Source organism: Pithys albifrons, chromosome 5 (assembly GCF_047495875.1).
Source record: "Pithys albifrons albifrons isolate INPA30051 chromosome 5, PitAlb_v1, whole genome shotgun sequence".
NCBI lineage: Eukaryota > Metazoa > Chordata > Aves > Passeriformes > Thamnophilidae > Pithys > Pithys albifrons.
This window is the reverse complement of record NC_092462.1, coordinates 6878453-6897430: the sequence shown is the minus strand read 5'-3', so window position 1 is coordinate 6897430 and position 18978 is coordinate 6878453. Positions and strand designations below refer to the sequence as shown.

Sequence of the window (18978 nt, the reverse complement as noted above, 5' to 3'; positions counted from 1 at the left end):
CAAAAAAGTTACTAACTTCCATTTACTGATCTGTGAAGAAAGCCAGACTCCTCCCAAGATCATTTAACTACCATTCCATTCAAGTGTTCTCTTGAAAACTTAAAGAAAAAACACAAGCCAGAGTATGAACTCCTTGTGAGGAGCCTATCAGCCCATACCCAAACTCAACTGAAAGTCAGACAGGAATAAGTGAAATACCTCAAAAAGTGTCAGATGCAGCTTTTTTTCCTGCATGTAGCAATGTAAATATTAACATTCAGACAGAGGTGATTTCTTCAATGAAGAGCCTCACTAGAAGACACAGATTCATTTCTCGTGGGTTCTGATATTTTCCACTGGCAAGACATTAATATCTTTCACTGAGGTGTTCAGTGAGTTAAACCACTGCACCAGCAAATTAGGCACTTGGCTATCTCCAATTCATTTGTGGGTGTGAGTGTTTTTGTACACTATTGGACCTGGGAGAGGGATCCTGCACACAAGATAACAGATTAAGAACAACAAGCAGTACTGGCAAGGAGAAGAGCTGCTGAGTCTGGAGGCTTTAATGCAGCTGTTCCCAAGTAAGGCAAGTGTCTGGAAACCTTTGAGCAGTGGCAGTATGATCTACTTCTGGGTCTTTTACCAGTGTCCTTTAATTCAGCTCTGATTACAATTTACCATAAATTGAATGTAAAAAGCATATGGGCTGCCTTTTTCATTTTTAATATGAGTATTAACAGATGGATTTCCAAGTCTCTCTCATGTTACAAAGAAGATACAAAGGTGAGGAGTAAAACAACCCTTGCCATATCTGCCATCTCCATTTCTCTACTGTGTCATCTTACACATTAAGAACAAGTGTCTATATGTCTTCTATGTCTATATACACAACGGTTTGGGCACTGGATTACTTAACTGTGTAACACAAAAAGTCAACTCTTACCACCAAAACTACAGGATCTTCATTTTAGGTGACTTTTTAAAAGTGCTATAGGAAAGCACACTACATAAAATTTCTGTGGGTAAGGGACAACTCAAATGCAGCCAGTCTTCCTCAGGATTTATTATAACGAGTATTTTTTCCATGCCAACTAACTTCCTACACTGAATAAGGGAACAAAGAGTTTCTGACATAGTTCTGTAATAGCAAATTCCTTGCACATAAAACTGGTGAATGAACAGTGAAAACCCAAAGTGTTTTCAGCAAGTTGCTGAAGAGACTTTTTTTATTTTTCTCAACAATGTAAACCAACTGCAGATTATACTAGGAGAAAACAGTGGAAGAATTTCTCACAGGACTGAGATTTTGCTACACACTGCAGCCAACAGATGACCTTTAGCAAGGTCTTCACTTGAACTGGGAAAACATGTATTCACTGAATAAACAAAGCCCAACTGAATTCAGAGATTCAAAGCATCACCACTACTTCCACACAAAGGTGTAAGAAATGGAAGGAGCCAGCCAAATGATAGTAAAACATCCAGTCCATAACAGTATTGAATTTAACTACTTTTGAAATCTCAGACAAGAGTTTCAACTCTGCTTCCATCAAAGCTAATGGCAAAATATCACTGCCTTCACCAATGCCAGCCAAGGTCACTGAGTTTCTCAAAGCTGCTCACATTAACAAGCAATCCACACACTCCAAGTACCCCATTAAAATTGCAGCAGAAAAATGAAGGATATTATTAGTCTTCTAAGCATCCTTTCTATATTGTTATATCTAACCAAGAAAAGAGACCTCACTGAAAGCAAAAATTCACAAGCAATTAAAACTATTTCAGTGATTAATGATCTGATTTTTACATGTGAATGCATGAAGTAAGAACCATTCCTGGATTATACAGAAGGAACAATCTACTGTGATGAAAACTAACACAGGATTTGAAACATCTCTTCTGTATTATAAAAGTGTTTAAACTTGATTGAGTTCTTTTAGAAAGATACCGGACACTTTTCAACAAAATTATCCTGTTGCATTAAGTATCCAAAATTACTGTATTCGTGAATTGTGTTCTGAATACGAGTCTTAGTCCCAAACTAGATTAGGATCACCAAGACTAGAAAAACAACTAAAGTTTTAATAAAATAGAATTTTAAAAAAGAAAACTGTAAGGAAAGTCTGAATCATTGGGATTTGGAAGGTACAAAAGTTCTGTAAGATAACATATATCTCCACGGGAAGAATGAGTTCCACAGCAGACAGAAAATCGAGTTGTTCAGAGAGCCCATAGTACTAAAAGCCAGGTGAGAAACAGTAAATACAAGAAATACACAACTCTAAAGCACAAAGCTAAATAAACACATCCAAAACATGCATCACCATTGTCATTATACATCAGGGATAAAAGGTGTCTCATTAAGTTTTACGTGATAGTGCAAATTAAGGATGAACACAGAAGTCTAGTTAGCATCATCGTTCCAGAAGACACACTAAGATAATTTGGATTCTTTTAGGGTTAGGATCCTTTCAGATGACCAAGGTGTTTGTGTGTTTTAAAAGGATTTAGTCACTGAGAACAATGGGAGAGGGATCATACTCTTACTATATGCCTCAGTTTTCCTTTTGTAAGTCCCTAGGACTCAGGTAGGAATTTTTTTCTTTTCCTCAAGACTACTATATATTTTTTACACTGTAAATACTGTGCTTTTATAGCATCGCCACAGGGTGCATGTAACATATACATACTCTCCTGATAATGAAAGCAAGCAATGAAGGAGTGTGCATTCTTTATCCGTATTTGTGAAGAATACAAGCTTCCTGAAAGGAAAAACATAAGCAATTTTAACTGTATCAACTTATTGAATGATCTGTCAAGAATATGTTTTGATTCCAAAAAAGCCCATCAAAACACAATATTGCTCGGGACCAACAAAGCAACTCAAGCCCTCAAGGAATTCTACTCCACAACTAATATACTGCTCACCATGAGCAGAAAAGGTTCAGCAACTGGCTACCATGCACAAGGCTGTTGTAAAGCTACCTGTAGGGCAACTAGCTGTGTCTCTGGAGAACTACGTGCAGCTAATAGCCTCTGAAAACTTCAAAGCCTCAGATCCCTGAAAGCACTTCTCCCACCATAAATACACTCTCACTACCCAGCATGACAGAGCAAAACATGCCTGACACAGATCTATACCTGGCTGTCACTTCTGCTTAACACTGGCATTTCCAGACGCCTTTGCTGTTCTGCAGCTCACTCCACGACCAATGAGGTGCTGCTGTCAATACTCTGTCAAAAAGACCTGAGGAGAAAACAGATGCTCAGTCTCCCCATTTAGTGCCTGGTCCACAATTCCTTACAGCAGTGGCTCTTAGAGTCACTTAGACATATCTCCAAGTCTGGACTCAAATTCCAGCCCAAAGCAAATAAAAGCAGACTATTCTTATGGGCAGTTTCAGGTACAGAAAGAGCTGCTGGGCAGAAGTCTTCGGGCCTTATCACAGAGAAAGCAGCAAACAAACACAACCTATGACATCGTTTCACACAGTCAAACTTCCCTTCTCACTCTTCTGTTGTTAGAGGTTTTGCCCGTCTATCTTCCTTATCTTTATAGCATATTATTATACAATGATTTCATTTAAGATCAAAACAGAAGAAGCAATGGCCTTTTACCTCTTGTCAACAGCAATGCTACTCAAAATTTGGAGTCATTTGACAATTCCCCAATTGCAGCTGCTGAACAGTGCATGCATCCAAATGATTTTTGCACTGCTTTACAACAACACAGAACAGCTTGGTCTCTGACACACATAATGAACAGTCCTTGCAGCTCCCCGCCAAAGCACTTTAATATAAGCTCCCTCCTATCATCTCTTTCCTCAGTAGCACGATTTAGTTTTATCATCTCAAAGAACACACATAAAACAATAAATAGGCATGTGTCACTCTTCTAACAATCAGGAATTCCTAGACCCCATCTTATTTTTCAGCACAAGATGCATGTACCACTCTAGCTGCCCACCTGAAGTCTCAGGGCAGCCACTACACAGTTTTAACTCAAGTTTACTACAGATTATCAAAGTGAATTTGAGCACCTCCCTTGTAAGCATTCCAGACACCACGTTGTCAGGCCTTAAAAGCCCAGTGGAGTTAGGGGTACTCAATACTAGCAGTCTTGTAAAGAAAAATCTGCCTCTCCAAAAATGAACCCCACAAACACAGAATATGCTGAGTTGGAAAGAAATTCATCAGGACTACAGAGTACAACTCCTGTCTCTGCACAGGACACCCCAAGAATCACACCACGCGCCTGAGAGCATTGTTCAAATGCTTCTTGAACTCACACAGGCTTGGTGTGATGGCTACTTCCCTGGGGAGGCCAGTTCCAGTGCCCAACCACTCCCTAATCGCCAGCCTAAACCTCCCCTGACACAGGTACATGTTGCTTCCTCGAGTTCTGTCACTGGTCACAAGAGCAAAGAGATCAGTGTCTGTCACTCCACTTCGCCTCACAAGGAAGTTGAAGACTGAACGAGCTCTCCTTTCAATCTCCTCTTCTCCAGGCTGAACAAACCAAATGACCTCAGCTGCTCCTCACAAGGCTTCTCCTGCAGACCCCTCCCCATCCTTGTGGCCCACCTTTGGACACTCTCTAATTAGCTGAATCTCTTTCTTACATTGTGGTGCCCAAAACTGCACACAATGTTCAAGGTGAGACCACCACAGTGTAGAGCACAGCAGGACAGTCCCACCCTTGACTGGCTGGTGATGCTTCGCCTGATGGCCCCCAGGACACGGTTGGCTCTCCTGGCTACCCAGGGCATTGCTGACTCATATTCAACTTCCCATTGACCAGGAACCCCAGGTCCCTTTCCACAGCACTGCTTTCCAACATCTTGTTCACCAGTCTATACACAGAAACAGAGTTGCCCCCCACCCCAAATGCAGAATCCAGCACCTTCCCATGTTAAACTCTACATAGTTGGTGATTGCCCATTCCTCTGATTTGTCAAGGTCTCTCTGCAGGGCCTCTCTACCCTTGAGGGAGCCAACAGCTCCTTCCATTTTAGTGTTGTTGGCACACTGCTTTAGTATTCTTCCAATCCTGCATCAAGTCGTCAGGGAAGATGTTGAAGAGAACTGGGCCTAAGATGGGGCCCCGCAGATCCCACATCAGTCACCAGCCCGATGTTACACCTTTCACTGTAACTCTTTGTGCCTGACCCATAAGCCAATTGCACACCCTCTGTATAATGTGTTTGTCCAGCTGTGTGTTGGACATTTTGTCCAGAAGGATCCTGTGAGAGACTGTATTGAAACCTTTACTGAAATCCAAAAAGATTACATCAACTGGCTTCCCTTCACCACCTAGCTGGGTTCCCCTGTCATAAAAGGAATCAGGTTTGATAAGCAGGACTTTCATCTCATGAAGCCATGCTGGCTGTGATCAATGACTGTCTTGTCCTCCAAGTGTTTTTCAATACTTCCCAGAACAATCTTTTCCATGATTTTACCTGGCACTGAAGTGAGACTGACAGGCCTGTAGTTTCTGGAGTCCTCCTTCTTGCCCTCCTTGAAAATCACGGCAATGTTCCCCAGCTTCCGGTGAACTGGGACCTCTCTGGTTTCCCAAGACCGCTTAAAAATCATTGACAGAGATTTTGTGATAACATCAGCCAGCTCTTTGAGGATTCTGGGATGAATCCCATTAGACCCTATAGATTTGTAGGAATCCAGCTGGAGCAGCAGATCCCACACAATTTCAGAGTCAGCTGGGAGTTGATAATTTCTCATAGTTGTGGTCCTGCAGCTCAGGGCACTCCCTTGGTCTGTCATTCACGTTGAAGACAGAGGCAAAGAAAGCATTTAACACATGTCCTAGTTTAAAGGAAACCACAGTGTGTATTTAAACTAGAGAAGGGAACTTCTTCTCAATAACCAACACTACACCCCTTTTAAATTTAAGGAAAAGAAAATAAACTTTAATTAGGAAATGTATAGAAGAAGAACAGTTCTTAACTGTTATATATATATATGTAACTATAAAACAGATTAGAGGCAAGCCACTACCCACTGTAGCAAAACAACCTCAAAACCAATGGAAGTCTCCCGATGACATTACATTTACGGGTAGGAGATGGCAGTGTTGCACCTCAGCTGGCTACACGTCTGAACCCAGTGGTTTTTTTTTTTTCTTTCCAGAGAGGCAGAGACAAAAATGAAAATTCGGAGTAGGTGTTCACCTTATGACTCACGTGGTAATAGTAGTCACACGGGGGCAGGATGGAACCCTTTCCTGAGGGCAGAGTAAACTCCCTCCTTGTCCTCTGTCCAAAGAAGGAGGCACTGGGAGTAGGGAGTGAGCGGGGTGGTAGTTCTTAGCAGCCCCTTGCAGTTGGCATCGGTCTTCAGGAAGTCTGCAGCAAATGCAAAAGGCGCTCCCTCTCTCTCTCTCTCTCTCTGAAGCCCAGGGTGCATGGAGAGTCGGAGGGGGAAGAAAGTGGGAAGAGCCAAGGAACTCCCCTTAAGGTGCGCTCAGCAGCCTGGCACAATGGTAGCTTCTAGTCCACAGCAGCCGCCAGAAACGAACTGATCTGCAGCACCACCCACAAACCTCTCCCCACCTCCCCCAGCCATCAAGTTGGAATCTAGAGTCATCAACCACTCCTTTGTTCTCAGTCCTGGCATGTCAACTCCCAAAACCTTTGTGTTGGTAGGGAGAGAAAAATTCCTTGGAGGACCCCACCCACCCTTCCTCCCCTCCCATCTTTGTTTCAACGTTTAACACCTCTGCCTTTTCTCTGTCCCAGTTTGGGTGCTGACCATCCTCATCCTGTAATGGGCCAATGATATTTCTATACTGCCTATTACTATTAATGGGCAGTTAAATCATCCGATCCCGTCAGATCTCGGAAGCTAAGCAGGGTCAGCCCTGGATTAGTACTTGGATGGGAGACCTCATGGGAAATGCCGGGTGCTGTAGGTTCTAGTCCTGAGGACTTCACTGGCACTGTCCAAGCTCGCTCGGCCATGGCAGATGAACCTCAGGACTTAAATGGTGGGGCCAGTTCTGCGCACGCTGAGCCTCACCTAAAATCCACTGAGCAGGCTGGAAGGGCACACCCACGTGGGGACAGCCCTTCCCAAATCTTCGTTCGCGAAGTTTGGCCATACATACATATACATACATTGCTATTAACATATTTGAAAAACTCTTCTTTTTGTCAACCATGTTTCTGGCAGCTGCAAGTCCCATTGAGCTGTAGCCATGAGGATTTTCTCCCTACAGTGGCAAGCGGCATCTCTGTATTCTTCCCATGTCATTTGACCTTGCTTCCATTGGGCATACATCTTCTTCCTTTTTCACCTTATATCCAAGAGGAGATCCCTGTTCAGCCAAGCTGGCCTTCTGCCTCAGCTGCTTGACTCCTGACATTTGGGAATTGCTGCTCCTGTGCCCTTAGGAGGTGATGTTTAAAAGTGATCAGCACTGATAGACCCCAGCACCTGCAAAATCATTTTCCGTGGGGACCTTACTAATTAATTCCCTAAGCAGCCTGAAGTCTGCTCTCCTCATGTCCAGAACTGAAGTTTTGCTGGCACTTTTCTTTCTGTCAACAGAGGTTTTAAACAAAATTGCCTCCTGGTTGCTGTGGCCAAGATGGCCACCAATCTCCACTTAAACTCACAAGATCCACTCTGTTCACAAGCAGCAGATCAAGGAGAGTGTCTTTCTGAGTTGGCTTCCTTAGGTCCTACCTGTTCCACAAAGTTGTCAGCCAGGTTTTTTAGGAATCTTCTGGCCCAGGTTGTACCAGCTGTATGATGCTCCCAGTTAACTTCTAGCCAGTTGAAATCACCCATAAGGACAAAGGCAGTTGACTTGGAAGTGTCCGTTAGTTCTTCAAAGAAAAATTTGTTGGCGTCATTCCCCTGGTTGGGAGGTCTGTAGTATTCTCCCATTATGACATTGGCATTATTTGTTCCTCCCTTGATTCTTACCCAGAGGCTCTCAACTGTGCCATTGCCAATAGTGAGCTCCATACATTGTAACCCTTCTACGTTCTAACCCTTCTATTATAAACAGCACCTGCAAAAACATTCTCCCAGGGGACTTTACTTACTAGTTCCCTGAGCAGCCTGAAGTCTGCTCTCCTCATGTCCAGAGCTGAAGTTTTGCTGACACTTCTCCTCCTGTCAATCTTTTTTCCTGTCAAATGACAGTGATGATTATGTGAAGTCCCTTTCTCACATGTGATATCCTATCAGCCTAGCTAAGCCTTTTAAATTGCTCTTCCAGAATGCTCCAACAACTTTACCAAAAGCCACCCTACGCCTGTGAGATTAACCTTCAGGTAAGATGCTGGTTCTGGCCATTCGTCATTACTCTAAATGCCATAACCCTTTTTCAAAAGCACAGTAGAGACTGCTAAACTTGTTTCTTTGCCCAAACTCTTAGCACTCAAATTACATTACATTTTGTTATTTAATCACCTTCCCTCACCTACCAGCCAATTTAACTGAAAAACAACACACGTTCTTTACTTCCTTTTCAGAAAACACTGCACAGCATCCCATGCACATGATCACCACATTTCAGGCCCGCAGCAGCTGCAATTCAACAATAAATGACACACACACACGTAAGGTTATGTACTCAGTAACTTTTGTGAAGGCACTCTGGGATCCATCTCAAACACTTGTGGAATCCATTGGGATTCAAAGCCCTTTCTAAATGTAAGATCCCTATCATTCAGTCAGAGGAATGGATATTGCAAAAATTCATTTAACTTTAAAATAACATTTGTTTAGCAATGATAGAATAGGCGTCTGCCTAAATTACAGAACTCTATTAAATAATCTGTAAGTATTAAATCTTTCATTTTTCAGAACTCTGTAAATCTTAGAAGTATTTTTCATCTGCAAGTGTCTCTCAGACACTCTGCAGGTAGCTGTATGATAAATTGATAACCTCTCAAAAAAATATGAAGAAGCATTGTGGGAGCAAGTAAAGTGTGAAGAAAATCATGCTCTGAATTCCCTGGTCATGGAAAACGGCAAACTAACTCTCTTTCACATGAAGGAGTACCCAGATTTCACCCACTCTCCCCACAATACAGCTGTCCAGGAGTTTCAGACATTTCTCAAACACAGTCTGTCCAACACATCCAACCCATTTGTGCAAAAAGGAATGCCTTGAAGCTGTAAATGGGAACTACACCACTGCATAGCTTGATCTCACCAGGAAACAAAGCATATGGAATATTCAGCACAAACTACCTTTGTAGTTTACAGACCAACAAGGCTAAAAAGTCAGGTCAGACACTGATCAGGAAAACTTAAACAGCTTTAGCACCTAATTAAAATGAGCCCTGGAACCATGAAGAGAAGGTTTAAAACAGAGAAGTGAGCAGAAATGCAGTGTAACAAAAATTGATTAAAAACTATCAAACCCCTATTGAGCCACGAGAAAACAGGTGCATAATTGGTTTGAGGCAAACCAATTACTAATTTCTATAATGCAGGCCTTGAAGAAGATACCACGTCCATCAAAAGGTTTGGCTAATATTAATGACTATTAGAGTTGCTGTACTACAGTATCTGGAAAGGGACAGAAACTAACAGCTGATAGGTGACAGAAAAAGGAAAGCTTTCAGAAGCCAGTCCTCTTAACTACCTCCTCAAGCCTCTCTCAATACCATTCCTCTGTATTTAGACAAAAGTTCAACATCCAGAGCGATGCCTGCAGCCACTTTTCATTCCATATTTCACAGATGAAATGTTCAAAAGTGACCTCTAATTTCAGAAAATAAAATCCCTGAGAACACACCTGGATATCCAGGGACTAAGTGCAGAACTGCTGGGTACAACTGGCACTGACATCTCTTACCCAGTGCTTAAAATATGCTATTTTGGCCTCATATTGAAATGAGGATTTAAAATTCTGATTTTAAGGGGACACAGTTTAACAATTTTCAGAAGCTGGGTTGAAGGACATAAAATAAACACTTTTAGGAGCTTAAAGTCTGCACTTAGATTTTGGGAAAGAATCAAGTTCGAGGGCAAAAAAGTGATGAGGAATGAGAGGGTGCTGACTTTGAGCTGCAAAGTTTTAAAATACTGTAACACAGAACTGCCCACAGTCAAATATCTTACCTAAGTCAGTAAATACACGTATCTACTCTAGGACTGCAGTCATGTTGTTAAGCTTTCTTCTCTTCAATATTTCACCCCTACATGAAAACTCTTCTCCCTTCTTTCATCTCACAAAATAAGAGCAGCTTTTTCTTCCTCTGAAGAACTATTATATCTTCAGTATAATGTATATTTAGTGCTTGGGGTATGAGCTTTGCTTCTCTATCTCCTTGTGGCTACCAAAGAAATTGATTGTGTTCAGTGGTCCAGTGGAACACGTTTTTTTTAGATAAATTCTATTATTAGTAGCATCATTATTATTATTATTATTATATTACAATAGAATAAAATGTACACTTTTTTCATCCCAAAATATTTTCCTGATGGCACTACTCTACATGCTGGATTTTAGCCCAGAAAAGCACCATCATTCAGGTTACTCCAACCACATTTATCCAGCAACACTCATGATCAATCTGAGATGCCTGATCAGTCTAGTAAGGCATAGCATGAAAACTCAACTTCAGAACTGCAGAAATGCAGCAGCTGGAGACCCAATCCTCACCTTGTGAGATGAGGGAGAGCAGTGCTGAGCCCTAAACTCAAATACTATTGAGTTCAGAATGATGGGAATGCAATAAGCCTGCTGGAGGGTCAAGAGGATACAAGGTCAAGGTCAAGGTCAAACATCTGCTTCCCTACTGACTGAAGGGAAGCAGATGTTTGGGAATAGTATTCCAACTAAGTCTTTATTAAAATATCAACTTTTCAACTAAAAGACATCGGTTTGAAGCTCCCAGAATAGTCAAGTTAATTGTTTTCTGCCTCTGGACACTCTGAGAAGGAAAAATTAGCTAGTGAACTTAAAGCCTTCCATAGTGAGTGTGGAAACTCATAGAAATCTTTTTTTTCATCTTTTTATGGAAAAAATCTTGCTTACCCTTCTAACACTACTGCAAGTACAGTGGATCAAAGATACTACTGGCAGAGTAAGAATACAGAAAGAAAGAGTGAAGCGGAATCAGTAGTTCTGCTAAAGGCAAGAAAAGATCCTGTGAAGGTGAAACCTGTAAGAGGAGACCCTTGACATTAAAACATAGTTGCAAGGAACAACTGGTATCTCCTGTAACAGGAATAGTGGAGAGAAAGGGTGTGAGTGTCAGTCATTCTTCTCAGGGAAGCGTGAGTAACAAAAAGCCTTGGAGGTGCTGACACCACATTCAAAGTTATCTGAGCTTCTGATTAACTCTGGATTTTTTTGAAAATGCATAAAATAATAGAATAAATAAGCAGGAACAAGTATCTGAATTTTCCTCCTTCAAAAGAGGAAAAAAAAACATAACCAAAAAAAAAAGTGTAATGAAAGGGAAATGGCACATATTTCAAATAATATTTGAAAATATTTTAAATTTTACTGCCTTTACCATGCAATTTATTCAACAAAATTATTTAGGCCTTAAAATAGAAGGGCAAGGGGTTTGCTTTTCTCTTCCAAACTCATTTTCTTAGATCTTGATCTATGGAACAGATTTTGTGGAGAACATAATTAGCTAAGTTGACAACTCTATTCCAAATAGTTATATACCAAATTACATTACAAACAAGTGCTATAATCAGCAACAAGTCAGCCAACTGTATCTGTTTCAGGACTTCAACTCCAAAATCAGCTGCTTCATATTTTATTTGGTAAAGCCTGTAACACAAGGTACACCAAGGGATCAAAGAATTTAAAAAAAAACAGCTAAGGGTGTGAAAATAAAGACTACTATCAATATGGAACACTTTTTAAAGCTACTAGGGAATGAAAAAAGGGTGAAACAAAATTTGAATGGAAGACATCATGTTTGCTGCTACTTGTCTGTTTTATAAGTAAAACCACACTTTTTTGGGGGGAAGTACACATCACCTTTAAAGAAATACACCAAATTAAACTTTTACAACTTAGAGTAAACTTCTAACATAGAAAAACAGGTCTATTTTGTTTTGGTTTTTCTTATTCCAAAATCCCCCCACTGTAGGTAGCTCTCCGAAAACAAGACATATCCCTCAGCTCAGATGTTACTCAATTCTTTGGCCTAACTCCTAATCAGGTTGCTAGTTCACACCTTCTTTAATCATTTTATCTTTACCGCTTCATTTCAGCAGTAGTTTACATAAGGTTGTTCTAAGAGGCAGATTTGGCCATACCTGAGCAGGATCCTATGAAGCACAGACAAAGAAATGCATGGAGGGAAGCAGTCGCCTGTGCAGAGCCACAGTGCAACACAGGGCTATGTTTCTGGAGTAAAATTTTCAAAAGCACCTGGAAAACCAGCCCGACCATTTTCTGTTACATTTTGGACTGAAGTTTTACAAAATACTTCAGATTTGAAGACGTGCACACAGACACATCATGCTAAAACCAGGAAAATCTCTGACAACTGGCTGAGCTGCCCTATTGTCAAGTACAACCTTATTTGGGCAAATAAAATACCTCGGCCCATTTCCAAAACTGTCCTCTTGTCTCCCCCACCTTCTTTTTTCCGCTTACGTGAAAAACTATCAATCACTAGAATTCAAACACAAGAGACAGATATACCACTGTAGTGGGTTTCTGTAGCCAGGTTTTGGTAGTGGTGGGGGCTACAGGGGTAGCTTCTGTAAGAAGCTGATGGAAGCTTTCCCTGTAACCGGTACAGCCAATGCCAGCCAGCTCCAGGATGGGCTTCCTGACGCTGGCCCAGGCTGGGCCAATCAGGAATGATAGCAATGGCTCTGTGATAATATATATAAGAAGGAGAAGAAGAAGGTGTTGTGCAGATGAAAAGGGCAGCCAGAGAAGAGCGGAGTGAGAACATGTGAACAACAATGTAGACACCAAGGTCAGTGGAGAAGGAAGGGCAGGAGGCATTCCAAGCACTGGAGCTGAGGTCCTCGGACAGACCATGGGGCAGCCCATGGTGAGGCTGCTGTGCCCCTGCAGCCTGTGAAGGATCACAGGAGTGCAAAGACCCACACTGGAGCAGGTGGATGTGCAAAGGAGGCTGTGATCCCTTGGGAGGCCTATGATGGAGCACAGTCATGGCAGGGACCTGCTGACCTGTGGAGAGAGGAGCCCACACTGTGGGAGACAACAGCTGATCGTACCCTCGGGAGAGGCTGGGGAAGCTGCTTTTGAGATTTATTTTACTTTTCGCTCTCCTGCTCTGATCTTGGTGGTAATACATTTAATTAATATCCCCACTCTGAGACTGTTTTGCCCATGATGATGATCTCTCCCATTCCTTACTTCAGCTCATGAACACTTCATTATATTTTCTCTCCTTTGTCCAGCTGGAAAGGGGAGTGAGAGAGTGGCTTTAGTGGATACCTGGCATCCAGCTAGGGTCAACCCACTACAAACACACAGAGCTCAGTGTTATTTGTATCAGTATAGAAACAGTTAAAAAACATAAATTCATTCTGAATCCAAATTACTATTTATTGAATTCAAATTCTTTTAAAGTTATTCCTCAAAGATAATCTTCAAATGAAGTAAGGAACAACTTCTATGCTCCATCAATCTTTTCTGCTTAAGCTTGAAGCACTATAGCTTTCCATTGTATAAGAGAGCATGAGAACACTGAAGCAAATTTAAAGTCCCTACGTAGACTTTTATGGGCAATGTCAGCAGATATCTCCATGCTCGTTCCGTCCCTGTAATGATAAATTACGCTGCTTGCAAAGTTTTTAAAGATGACCACTGACTCTTCCCCTTATCTCATCAACTACAACTACATAGTCAATTCAATATAGGGATCCTGAATCTGCTGTCGTCCACCTGGGCTCAGAATAACTGAGTTCAAACTAAATCCTTACAATACACATTTCTACCAGTCCAACCAATATGCAAAATGCCTCTGGTGCACAAAACACTGCATTAAAACATGTTTTCAAACTCTAACCTTCTGCACTCTACAACAAAGGAGCACTTACTACCATTGTCATCAGAGTCCTCGCTGCTGCTGGGAAGCCGATGTCGTTTCATGATCTCCTCGGGAAACAGCAGGAAACCTATGAAGCAATGAGACAGCACTTAAACCAAGGTAATAACACACAGTCGAGTCCTGTTTCTGATGGCATGTGAGGATTTACAGCACACAAAAGAAAACAAACAACTTTAAACAGTGATTCTCTCAAGGATGCTTAATGAGGCAGTCATCACATGACCAGGTGAAAAACACTGAAGAGTATCAATGACAACCCCATTAATGCTTTCACCCCACAACAAAAGCATATTTTTGTCCTGAGAGGTCTTACAGTCATTGGATATCTACAGTCAAGGTCCTTAACTTCCTCTGCCCATTCTGACATTAGATTTGCAACTCAATAACATTTTTACTCCTTGTTTAAATATTTGCTTTGGGTAATACGTTTTTGGAAGTATTTTACACCTGTTCAAAGTGCCAGATTTATGAAATCTGAGATTAGTCACCCACTTATACATAAAAAATTAAATATCAGCAGTAGCAAGCCCAGTTTGCCCTGAATAACTGAACATGCATCATCAATGCCCTGGAAAGCACTACACTCTAAGGTAAGAGAGTTACTTCCTCCTTCAGGCACATTCCTAGTACCATTCCTAACACTAACTGTTCTTTGGGAATAAGACCACCAATTGATTAGTCAGAAATTCCTTCAAACTGCTAGATTTCTAGCAATATGGAGTTCAACTGCACATAAGCCAGTGATGTATAAGGAAAAAATTCCTAATCTTTTTAACTGCTATTCTCAGGGCGCTGGTATTTTTGTGTTATTCTCTGTGGAACAAAACCAAATTCAGAAAAATCAAGGAAGTTGTAAATAGCTAGTCAGCATTTACATGTAAAAAGCTACTAAAGAGTGTAAGTTGAAGAACAGAAAAAATATGACAAGTGCAAAAAGGCATATCCACCACAAGTTAAACTGACAAGGGACTCTAGATGCACATCAAACCCCCTCAGTCTTTGCTCACCACGCATCAATCATGAATGATATCAACAAAGTCTGGGCATTCTGCTACATCTCTGGTGTACAGACTTGGAGATCAGATGCCAAAACATTTTTTTGCTTCTATGTAGGTGCAGAAAATCTAACCTTATTTTTACATGAGTTTGGATTTCCTCAAAACCTCTGAACAACTCTTTTCATTGACTCTTCAGTGTAATAATTAACTGTTTCATCTTTGTTCACTGAGAACATGGGTTATTGTAGGAAACTCTGCAACACTCTTATAAGACTAGTTTATAGACTTTTCTAAGACTAATTTCCAAAATAAGGAAACCCAAAAAGCCTAACCAAAGCCTGACACTTTTTCCAAAAGAGTGCAAAATATCTGCTCTTCCAGAAGTTATTCATATAAAACAAAATTATCATTTTTGAGGGAATTCATTTTATCTCCACGAGCAAATCACAAGCAGCTGAACCTGAGATTCTATTTTACACTTTCATTGAACTTGGTATGGTTCTAAGTGCCCAAACATTGCACAATTGCTTCCTTTTTCTTATACCTGCAAACAAAGTTGGGGGAAGCCTCCCTCTCACAGAGTGGCTTTTCAGAGTGACATTTAATACCTCTGTCTTTGAAACATGTAACAGTTTTGAACTGCATACTTTGCTCACTGAAGAGAAACTGAATGGTTCACCTTACCAAGACCTTTTGTCACCATTTCATAGAGTAAAAGTTCACATATAATGTCTGATGCCAGAGAATAAAGTATCATAAATGACAGTCTCTTACAGTGCTAGAAGAATTCTCTCAAAAGAACTGCTTTGAAGTAGGCCAAAACTTTGTGTGTATGGCAGATGGAAATGCTGCCAGTGAATACACACAGAAACCAGTCTGGACCATCAAAATTTTCTGAGTACAGATCCTGTATACATGTAGGAGATTCAGAGACAAGTTCTGATACAGTCACTTATTAAGACGGAAAATCAACATTCAGATCCAAAACAGGCTAAGACAGAACTGAAAAATCAATTAGCTGTTATGAGGCCAAAACTAGGGGGATAATATCTATTCTGAAACGTACTTTCTCTACTAGTTCACATATTATTAATGGCAATGTAAAAGAAGATACTCAGAGTGAAAATATCTCCCATTAATAAAGAAGATATGGAACACAATGAAAAATTGCTCTATCTCAGAAATGTAACTTGCATATTCCTGGTCAAATTCCTCACTTCTTGGTTCATTCCCACAAGGTCTGGAAAGATGCACTGTAATGCAAAATATCACTGAGACATACTTGTGAACTTGTAATGAACAAGAAAATTTGAAATTCTGCTCCTTCACATCTTCCTGGGTAAGTGCATTTTGAATTGATTTTCTCTTAGCCATACTTTGTGCAAATTCAAAAAAATTAGGAAAGAAATGGAAGTTTCTTCTTCCTATCGTGTGTCTTTACAAAACAAACTAGATATCTCTTTTTCTGTTGCTCTTTAAAGGAGAGAGTGGTACTTACACCTGCCAATTCAAACACTCCAGTTTTTCAGGAAATAGGAATAGAAGATACTTTCCTGGAGTACAGAGTATTATATAAGGTAGCCAATTTCCTCATCCACTCTAGTCAGGTTTCTGAAACTGGTCACACTGAAAACCCTGTGTTCTCAATAATAACATTAAAAGAAATATCCCATTTGATGAAGCTCCTATGAGATTGCTTTATAGGTGCACGGGAAAACAAAAGAATATTAAAAAAAGAAGAGCTAAAACCCAGAAAACTCATTTTCCTATCTTTGACTATAACCTGAGTTTACAGGGAGCTAAATCACAGATGAAAAGGCATCATTTGGCTTCTTGGAGCAAGATTCAAATCTTGTAAGAACTTTAGTCATTAGAAGTAACAAAACAGCTTTTTTTCAACTTCTAAAATAATTTTAAGCTGCTCCCACCAGATGTTCATACCCACAGTTCAGAACACAAATTCTGAAGATAACACTGGAACAGCTAATAAAACCACACAGATGGACATGGAAATGCTGTTGCTTTTAAGGGTATCACGGTGCCTCTGCCACAAAGACTATCAGGTTTTGTCAGTTTGTGGGTGACTCAAAGTCACACAAGAACCGCATGAAAAACAAACACTGATTAATACAGTGATGGTGAGGTGCAGACAGAGGGGTGCAGGCCTTTCCTATTCAAATCACATACACTGTGATCACTATGCCTGTAAGCATAGAAAACATAAAACAGTTGAGCCCAGTTTTAAGATTCATACCAAGAATAAGTAAAAACTATGCACCCAGCCTACAACACTTGTAGGACAGGAAGAGACCATGCAGGTTACTGAGCTCAGTTCCCAGCTGGATGCAACCACATTATTGCTGTCCAGCCCAGAAGTTTCCACAAAACATTCACTGCACCCACACATGCCACAGAGTAACTTCCCAACCCCTATCACAAAAGAAATGCTCCTCTGAAGCAAGGAAGCAGCCAACCAAGCAGCAGTGCCCTTTAACCCTGGATATCCTATCAAATGTTTCTACAGCTGTTTTTCCCAAATCTTTACACCACCTCCAAAAGGGCATTTGCCCACACTCTGAAGAGAAAGCCCAGCACTTGGGAAGCTACCACAAAATCCAGCAACCCAAAGGTGACAAAGGATACATCACCAAGCATCCTATCAACATTCTATGAATTTTCAGTGAAACCGTGAATTCTTAGTAACTCAGCAACTTTTGTAGGTAAACTTTCAGTTTCATTTCCCTGAAAGATGTTTGTTTCTTTTTGTTCTGAAACCAAACAGAACAACACACAGCATGCTGATAGTGTTTTCTCCTGAGGACTTTACTGTAACATTTATCCCTTTATTGGGGGGAGAGGGAAATCAAAGTGAACTCAGAGTAATGCCAGTCTTAATCAAATACAGCTTTCAAGGAACAGCTGGCAATGTTACCTCAATTCCTAGGGCAGACAAAGCATCTAAAAGCACTTCATCCAATAATACCACCATGATAAATGGCATAGATACTACAGGGGCCATGACCTTTTAGCCCCTAAGCACTGTCAGGCGAGCTGGCCATACCAGGGCAGCACTGGTGAGCCTGCACTGCTCTGGAAGCTGAAGATGCTGCTCTGTTTTACTGAGACACATCACCAGTGGCTATTTGTCCTTTTTCATCATTCTTGCTGATTATGTAGAAAGTTTAAACATATGAATGCAACTCAGAACTTCAATGACACAATTGCTCATGTTATTTTTAAAGGCAAGATTACACTGCCTGAATTTGGCTACTGTATTTTGGAGACAGCAGTAGGCTTTTTTCAAAATACTTGTAAAATGCTACATAAATGAAAAGTGATGTAAAGTGTATCAGTTGTTATTATGCAGATAGCTAAACAGAACCAGATTGTAAAAAATGAATACACATGAAAAAATCTACATCCTCAGGTCAAAGGTTTTATGTAGTACAATTCTTACTGAAGTATTTTCAAGGGCTGTATAAACCTCTGGATAATGAGAGTGTATAATTCAAACTCTAACAATAAATTGTAACTGTGTTAACAGGTGTCACTACAACAAACTGCACTGAACAGCTGCAGAGACAGAATGAGAAGAAACCAGAATTATGACAGATGTACACCCTGAAGACAAACTGAAAAACTGGCTTTTCCTGAAAGGTACCTACTAACTGCTATGAAATTAAGACCTAACTACCCCTAGTAGACAAGAAATCACTTCAAAACAGTTATTGCACAAATGGAACTGAAGTGTGCCACAGCTCTACAAAATGGATAGTAGATGAAGACATGAGGCCTCTATTACTGTGCTCCTTTTAAATAGCTTATTTATGACACCACCTCAGTCTTCACTGGCACCTGACACTGCAAGAAGCTTTTTTGCTTCTATCCCAGACCTGAAACAAAAAAAGGAACTGCATCAGAAGTAAGTTATACTACTAAGATACACCTAAAAC

General features: G+C 40.7%; 1 protein-coding gene across 14 annotated transcripts in view; it reads right to left on the bottom strand.

Moving 5' to 3' along the window:
• Positions 1-18978, bottom strand: part of JADE1 (jade family PHD finger 1) — a 48271-nt gene that overhangs the window by 25514 nt on the left and 3779 nt on the right. For 9 of the 14 annotated variants that reach the window (XM_071555581.1, XM_071555587.1, XM_071555583.1 and 6 more), the window contains exon 2: positions 14017-14094. In XM_071555581.1, the coding sequence (XP_071411682.1) occupies positions 14017-14068 (52 nt within the window). In that variant the 5' untranslated portion in view covers positions 14069-14094. Of the gene's footprint in view, positions 1-14016; positions 14116-14264; positions 14368-18978 lie in introns of those variants that run through there. The other 5 variants (XM_071555590.1, XM_071555591.1, XM_071555580.1 and 2 more) reach the window with 2 other exon arrangements.